The sequence below is a fragment of the Dipodomys ordii genome, unplaced genomic scaffold, assembly GCF_000151885.1.
Source record: "Dipodomys ordii isolate 6190 unplaced genomic scaffold, Dord_2.0 Scaffold114, whole genome shotgun sequence".
In the NCBI taxonomy this organism is placed as follows: Eukaryota; Metazoa; Chordata; class Mammalia; order Rodentia; family Heteromyidae; genus Dipodomys; species Dipodomys ordii.
The window spans coordinates 5,385,027-5,394,066 of record NW_012267330.1 but is presented as its reverse complement, the minus strand read 5'-3'; the positions used below and the strand labels follow the sequence as shown (position 1 = coordinate 5,394,066).

General features: G+C 36.3%; 1 protein-coding gene across 1 annotated transcript; it reads left to right on the top strand.

Moving 5' to 3' along the window:
• The first annotated feature begins 7,241 nt into the window (after positions 1-7,241).
• LOC105995146 (uncharacterized protein C17orf105-like) lies at positions 7,242-7,583 on the top strand. Its single transcript, XM_013028822.1, has one exon. The coding sequence runs from the start codon at positions 7,242-7,244 to the stop codon at positions 7,581-7,583; it is 342 nt and encodes a 113-aa protein (XP_012884276.1).
• Positions 7,584-9,040: the final 1,457 nt, after the last annotated feature.

Below are 9,040 nucleotides of genomic sequence, written 5' to 3'. Positions count from 1 at the left end.
AATTTTCTCTGTCTTATTGAAACTTTTTGCTTAGGAACCATAAATTATGAGTGGATTAGGAAACAGACATGAGCTTCTGTTGAACCTATGTTCTAATTTTCTTTGTTCTAAAATATTAATTTTATATAATAGCCAATGTCGTTTCCTCCACATGTACCTCAGTACAATAGCTGTGCTCACTTATAGACATTGCAATTGTTTGATATAATCAGACTACAGAAGTTGATAATTTCTCACAGGTTTACTAAAGCCCAAACATGTTAACCTCCATGAATAATTCATCCTGCATTTTGGCAACATGTACTATGTTCCTAGACTATGGGAATTCTACTCTTCATAAGTACCATTTATTTTTAAGAACTCAGAAAAATCCAGAAATTAACTACACTTATGAAATTTCTTAGATATATGATAAAGAACCAAACTCTCAAGAATATTGTCTCAGGTTACACTTAAAATATTCAGATGTATCATTTTGAGCTATTTACTAAATGTTAGACACCAATATGAATTATTCATTTAATTTGCTTTAAGGTACCAACCTGGTAGTATCAGGCTCTCCATTTTATATATAAGGAAATAAAAAAATAAAAAAATAAACTCATTTATTTACTCTAAAAAATAAACTCATTTATTTACTCAAGTTGTAAAAATATGATTCCTATCCAAATCAGACTCATACATACTCTTAACTATTTTGAAAATAGCTTGAAGGTCTGGGAAGGTGGCTCAGTGGTAGAGTGCTTGCCTTGCATGCGTGAGGCCCTAGGTTTGATTCCTCAGTACCACATAAGCAGAAAAAAAAAACCAGAAGTGGTGCTGTGGCTCAAGTGGTAGAGCGCTAGCCTTGAGCTGAATAGTTGAGAGACAGCACCCAGGCCTGGAGTTCAGGCCCATGACCGGACCCCAAAAAAAAGAAAAAGAAAAAGAAAATAGCTTGAGAAGTAGAGGTGTCAAAGAGAAACTTTGGCAGATTCTGAGAATAATCTGCTTTCATAAAAGTTCTTACCGATAAGTTACTAAAATCTCTCTTAAAAAGGCCATGAGCTATTGCAAATTGTTGTGTCTGAAAGAATATAAAAGAGAAATACATGTAGGTAATAACTTAAAACCAATCTGTCATTCCCAAGACAAATGAAATCCCTAATTTTTTATTACTTACTCTCAAGTAAAATTAGGATAGTTTAACAAATTTTGCTACACTGAAACACATGCTTGTTATCTTTTATCTTAAGATGCCAAAATCACTTTGCCATAGGGTGTTGGTCATTGTGGAAGTTTTTTAGTGGAACTTATGTGCCCATCTATAAGAGACAGTGTCACAGAAAAAGGCATAAAAACCCAGCTTCCAGTTGTACATCTGAAGGTTATTGAGGCAGTTGGCACACTGTTCTGTTGTCTTACCTTATTTGTGTGGAGCCACCCCATATCACAGAGGATCCACTTCTTGTACTTTGATGTCTGAGCTACATTTATGTGTAGCGTTATAGAGACCAGTGAGTCCGTGAGTTAACTTGCAGCTGTGAGGCTGGAAGTTGTGAGAGACAAATGATATCATTTGACATTCTAGATTCTTCTTTAACTTTGCTCACAGTGTTTTGATTCCCAATGACAAGGTGAGTCATTTGTTGTATCTTTAGACTTAATCCCACATATGAAGGGAATGTCAGGCAGAAGCAGCACCACCAGATCGCATGGTCACATGGGGAGCAACAGTCTTTTTTATAGGGTATAGATTAAGACACCTACTCAGAGTAGTTTTGCATCTCTGATCAACTTTGAACTATCACATTAATGGAAATGTGAAACTACAGTCATACAATGAAAACAAAAAGGAATTCACTCTAAAAACATAATGAGCAAGTTAAATATATGCTAACTGCATTGTATTAATTCAGACACAAATGAGAAAGGAAGAGCTTGTGTATCAATGATAAAATAGCAGAATGTGATTGGCAATGTGTCCTTTCCTTTCCCTGTCCCTTTTCCTCTCCTTCTACTATGGCCTTTCCCTCTAAAATCATATTCGTTGGAGTTCAATCTTAGTCATGCTACTTGAGCAGCCATGTGATTTTGAGAAACTTAGAAAGTGCTTTCTCTGCTAGGGAGAACTACTTTTGTCTTCTTGACTTCTCCCACTTGTTAGCCCAATACAAATTTTTAGAATAATAGCAATACTTAGAGCACAATAAATTTTGAATAATGTTAGCTAGATGCCTTTTCCCTCTTAAGTACTGAATCTAATTGATTCAAGAACAAACTTGGACGGTGCTTGAGTTGTATGAATTTAATAAAAATTATTATTGATCAATCATTAGTAAGAAGAGATTCTTCATGAATACTTTTTTAAATTTAATTTTATTGTCAAGGTGTTATACAGAGGGGTTCAGTTACTTACATAAAGTAGTGAGTGTATTTCTTATCAAACATTGTTACCTTCTCCCTCATTTTATTCCCACTTCCCCTCCTCCCCAATGTCTTGACCCACCAAATTATAAAGCTCGTTTCCAAAATGTTGTCTTGTTAGTATCACTATTGCATTGTTTTGACCTTTGTCCTTTGTTTCGCCATTTTGTTGTTCCTCTTCGCTTCCCTAATTCATATAAATGTATATACAATATCCAGGGTACCAAAATCAATACAGTGACAACAAGGGATGAATACTTTTGATTCTGTATACTTTAATAAAAATGAGATAAACAAGATAGGAATTGTTAAATATTTGTGTGAGATTTAATTTCTATATTCTGAAAAGAAAACAGTAAACCTCAGGTTCTTCTAACTTTAATTTTATTATCTTCTACTGCAACGGACTCAAGTGGTTTAAATGCAAAGATTTTTAATTAAAATGATTTCTAAAATGCAAAAGGAAACTATATGTGGAGGAAAAAGTAGTTATTACTCATTTCTAGAGTGAAGAACATGGTTCAACACTTACTAAAAGCTAATGTATAGTGGCAAAAATTAAAGTTGCAAGGTGTACAGTACTCCTGAGCATAATTACTCATATAACTAAGCTTTAAGAGATAGCTCTGTCTTATCCACATGAAGATAATAATAATAATGAAGATAATAATGGCATTACAATATCTTACTGTAAATGTAATAGTCTACTCTCTAAGGCAATTTCTTTTTCAAAATATTGTTCAGATGTGGTACAGAGGGGTTACAGTTACATGAGTAAGGCAATGAGTACATTGCTTGTTTATCATTGTTACCCCTTCCTTTCCTTGTTGTTGTCCCACTATTCCTTCCCTCCCCACCTCTCACACTCCTATCCTACCCCCTCCTTGCCACCTGAAGTTGTAAAGTTCATTTCCAATATACTGTCCTGTGGGTATCTTTGTTGCAATGGGTCATCCTGTGTCCTTGTTTCAGCATTTTGGTAAGCTGAGAGAAAAGACAGCAAAGCCCTCAAATTGTACTAGCCAATACCTAGAGTTTAGGCTTCTAGACTCAAGAACAGTGTGCAAGTTTATTTTGCTCAAGCCACCTTGTAATATTTTATTATGGCATATGAACAAACTAATATATTTCCACAATTCTTTCAAAGTATCTATGTTCTTATATTTAAAGAAGTTCATTTTTGTCCATCTTCTCTCATTCTTTTATTTAACTTGTTTATTTATTTATTTTGGTCAGTCGTGCGGCTTAAACTCTGGGCTTGGGCTCTGTCCCTGCGCTCTTCAGCTCAATGGGAGTGCTGGACCACTTGAGCGATAGTGCCACTTCTGGTTTTCTAGTGGTTTATTGGAGATAAAAGTCTCAGATCTCAGCCTCCTGAGTAGCTAAGATTACAGGCATGAGCCACCAGTGCCTAGACATTCTTTTATTTTTATATTTACTTTTTATTTAGTGTAATTGTTAATAGTTTGATAATATCTAACCATTTTTCCATTTCCTTCTTGTTTTGCTTCTCTTTTCATTCATATTAATTTTTTATTTTGTTTGTTTTTGACAGTTTTGAAATTTGAACTCAAGACTTCAGACACTTGCCTGGCTTCCATTACAGATAAGCACACTGATGTCATCCATGCCTCCAGCAGTGCTTTTACATTTACTTTAAAAATTATTTTATTGTAAAAATACTATACAGAGGGGGTACAGTTACATGAGTAAGGTAATGAATACATTTCTTGTTGAACACCCCCTCCTTTGTTTTTCTTCTACTACTTTGTTTTTCTTCCCTCCAACACCTCCCCCATTCCTTCCCTCCCCCAGAAGTTCATTTCAAGTATAGAGTCTTGTGAGACTCATTGTTGTGATGAATCATCCTGTATCCTTCTTCCAGCATTTTCTCATCATGAAGTCTATGGGACTTCTATTCAGGCTGATCTCATATCATGGTCAACTAGATTCAATCTTCCTGACTGGGATTAAAGGTATGAGTAGTCACTGCCTGGTTCCTATCTGCTGTTAATATTTAATTTTTATGTGTTAAATATTCAACTTAACTTATGTGTGGGCTTTTGAGTAATATCTCTAAGTATTGTTAAATCAATGACTGCTTCATGAATTTTAATATTCATTTCATATCATCCCCTACTTAGAGCTACGTACACACAAGTTCACATAAAACGTGAAAGTTTTACATACATAATTACAGCTCCTACTGACCTTCATGTCATAGCAATCGTATGGCATGTCTGTATCCATGGACAATCCTACCAGAATAATGTTGCCATTATCACTTTGTCCCACATTATTTCAAAGGAAAAACAGTCTTGTACACTAACAAAGCTGTTGTTCTTCCTTAACTGAAGTCTATTTCCATCATCACTTCCTTCAGCTTCAACAAGCTGCTTCATCATGTCTTGAAGACCAAATCCACTACTAACCATTTACCTTGATTTGCCCTTACCTGTCAGTGTCTTAACTGTGACTTAATTCCTAAAGAAGATTGTTTGCTCAGAAATCCATAGATTAATTTTTCTATTTCAAGACATGTTCTATTGGTCTTTCATCCCTGTAATCATCCCCTTTGAAGAACTTAACTCTCTGTAAGGGATTTCATTATTTTTTATTATCTTTGATTTTCAATAGTTTTATGATAGTGTATCAGGACACTGCTTTCTTTACATTCACTCAGTTTGGTACATTGAGAGATTCTGAGATGTGTGGTCTATACCCTAATTGGAGACCTACTGTGGCTATTATGACTTTGCAAAACTTTTCTTTTCTTTTTTATTATATTGTGGAAATACAGTAGAGGGGTTACAATTACATGGGCAAGATAATGAGTACATTTCTTATCAAGCATTGTTGCCTCCTCCTTTTTTCCCCCTTCCCATCCCTACCCATCCCCCAACACCCTCTACACCCTACCCATCACCCTCTACACCCACATACCCCCCGCCCCTGGCCAAAGTTGTAAAGTTCGTTTTTCAACATAAGGACTTGTACATCTCATTGTTGCAATAGGTCCACCTATATCCCTTTTTAAATGATTTGTTTTTGCCCTTCCTCTCCACAAATTATACCAACATCAAATACAGTGAGAGCAGGGGTTAAACTTTTCTGACACCAGTTCTTTCTCCTCTCCTTTGATGATTCTTATAATTAATGTTAAATTTGTGATATTGATTGGACACATTGGTGTATGCCTGCAATCCCAGTTACTCAAGGCTAATGGTCTACCACTTGAGCCATATCTGTACTTTTGGCCTTTTGTGGTTAACTGGATATAAAAGTCTCACTGACTTTCCTGCCAGGCTGGCTTCAAGTGGTGATTCTCAGATCTCAATCTCTTGACTGGCTAGGATTACAGGTGTGAGCCACTGGCTGCAGGATAAAAAAAAAGATATGTTAAAAAATACTTTTAGAAAGTAGAAAAATACTTTTTAAGAAAGAAATTATTAACATTATTCACAGATACTAAGTTGAAGTCAGAATTTAAGAACATTTTGTAATTATAATTTGAACAAAAATAAAAGGAAAAATTATCTGACTTTTAACTAAAAATATTTATGCTTTAGTAGAAACGATCTATGAACTAAAACTTAAGAGCATGCTATTTTTAAATTATGAAAACATTAATTTATTTGGTAAAGAATATTATACATTTTGCCTTCTTAAAAATGCAAAGCAACACAATAAGCCTCAGTTATGTGTGCTGCTAGATAGTCCCAGCTGAGTCCAGCCTTCTAGGTTTCCTGCCAAAATCTATCTGGGTTATCCTGGCCAGCTAGTAATCAGCACACATTTCTGTGTTGTTAACAGAATGAAAACATCTCCCCATTGAATCCTCCTGAAATGTCTAACACATAGCAGCCTGAGATAGAATAAGATGATCTCAGCTGTATGATACACCACTTGGAGTTTCTTTGCTGCAGAGGACACATGGCAAGTCTAGAACTGGATTTGAGTAAGAGGAGAGCAAAAATGAAGAAATTAGAAGAGAGAGTACAGCTCTAGCTTCCTATCTTGGCAAGACTTTGAAATCACATTTAGGAATTTTGGTTATTGAAGATTTTAATGCAAGACTGGGTTCTGTCCTCATTTGTCTGATTTGGTAGTAAGGAGCTCATCTTTAGCACTATAAATGTTAATAGCATTTCACATGATTCTATTGATTAGCTTACATTTAAAACTAGAATATAATAGAATATAACTCTCTCCTTTGAGAGTAAAGGTGCATTTTATTGTTTTATTTTCAGAATCAGACAATATAGACTCAACTTATCTAAGAAGAACATAAAATAAATCAGTATATTGAAAAACCGCCAAAAAACACAAAGAAAGCGTGTCTTTGTTGAACACTGTAAAAACAAAAGAAATGCAAAGCTACCCTAAAATAACATACATGTTAAAAGAAAAAAGTGAGGGCAGTGCCTTCCCTGCGTGGCGAGGACGCCTACCACCCGGCCCCGGCCCCGGCCCCGCAGCAGGCCTCTGCGGAAAGGCTGCCCGTCCTCTCCCACCCTGGTGCTAAAGCAGTTCTTAAGCTGGGGGTCACGGAAGCTCCCTTCACTGCAATCAAATGCAGTTCCAAGGAGCTTTTTCAGGATGGCAGGGATACTAGGATTCAGCAGTGAGATCTGTCCCTGCTGCGGGACACCCCAACCCCAACCCCGGTCCAGGTCAGAGATGCAGACTTTTCAGGACCCTAGGTCTGCTGAGTCCATGCCGAGTTTCCCTCCCCCAAGGTAAACCACAGACTTAAAAAACTGGATTTTGGCCACTATGCATCTCACAAGAATAGAGTACACATAGTGAAGCCTGCAGTTGATACCAAACCACCAATGGTCCACACACATCACAGTTTAAAACCAAGCAAACTACAGAGTGAGCAAAAGAAAATTGACAAAATCGAGTATGAAAATATGCAGCTATGTCAGAAAATTGCCAATGCGCATGCAGGGGCTGCCAAGGTGGACTCCTGGAATGAATATTTATCCAGAAGCCTAAATAGAGCAGTAAGGAACCTCAAGCTAGTGAGAATCACAGTGGAAAACCAGTGCACTCTGAAGATGCTGGGTGATCACAAACCCCACTATGATCGCAGGGCATCGGAGCTAGACAGGCAGAATTCAAGGTGCTATATCAAAAATACAACAAAATATATCGTCTTACACGAAGAATAGGTTACACACCATGGAAAAGACACAAGAAAAAAATCCTGGCCAGGATGTCGGATTTTTCTTTTTCTTTTTGGCTGCATAGTATCTCAAGACACTCCAGAATGGCTGAATTTTCAGCTTCAGGCTGCTTCAATAAAGCAAGCTTTATTGAAGCAAGCTCAGAACATAAAAAAAAAAGTTAGCTTACAATGCTCCTAGTGAATGACAAAAATTGACATAATAACATACAAAGAGAAAAAATAAAATCAAGGAAAACAGAGTATATATTTTTCTTTGTTTTTAATTTTTATTAGTGTATATTAATTGTACAAAATAGTGAATTGCCTTATAAGATTTTTATCTATCTATAGATATATCTCCTTTTTTTCTTTTTTATATTAGTAAGTTTCTTTCATTGTGAAAATACCATACAGAGGGGTTACAATTACATGAACAAGGTAATGAGTACATTTCTTATCGAGCATTGTTGCCTCCTCCTTTGTTTGTTTCCCATACCATCCCTTCCCTTCCATCCCCCCCCCAAGTTGTAAAATTCAGCAGAGAGAGGTAAAATGTTTTGAAGAATCTATAAAAATGCCTGATTTACAATAACAGCTTTAAAATCAATGTAATACTGAACTCTAAATAATAAAAAGAAGAAGAAACTCGAATATATCTCTTTGGCTTTGTCTTCTTAAAAAAGAAAAGAGAAAATGGAAAATTTTAATGAGCAACTTAGTTTAAATTAATGGGTAAGACATCAAATTGTTTATCTAGTTGAATTTAACTGGCTGAAAATATCAAATAAGATATACTGAGTTATCTTTCAAAGTTTATTTTATATCCTACCAAAACATATGGACTCTACAAGTGAAATGTCTTACTTCTCCGTATCCCAGTTAAGAGCTACTATGCCCCCAACATAAACAGCCTTGTGGAAACCATGGCTTCTTCTGGCCTTCTCTCACTCCTTTGGGCCTTTCCTGGCCAGAGTAGTAGCCAGCAAGATGACCACAGATATCTCAGTGATGTCATGCTAATGAAAAATTACCCTTTATTCATTGGTTACCCTTCTACAAATTCTTTTTTTTTTTTTTTTTGGCCAGTCGTGGGGCCAGAACTCTGGGCCTGGGCACTGTCCCTCAGCTCTTCAGCTCAAGGTTAGTGCTCTACCACTTGAGCCACAGCACCACTTCTGGCTTTTTCTGCTAATGTGGTGCTGAGAAATCGAATCCAGGGCCTCATACATGCAAGGCAAGCACTCTACCACTGAGCCACCTTCCCAGCACCTCCAAATTCTTTATATTGAAACTAAGATGATATTCTGAAAGGTCAAACCTCATTTTATCCCTGCCCTGCCACTTTTCTGTGTTGCAGGAAACAAAAACAAAAACAAAAAACAGCCAGAAGCATGTTTTACTTGCATAGGACATTTTTATTCGTATGTCCTCTTTTAGATGCATGAGTGTGTACATTGATTT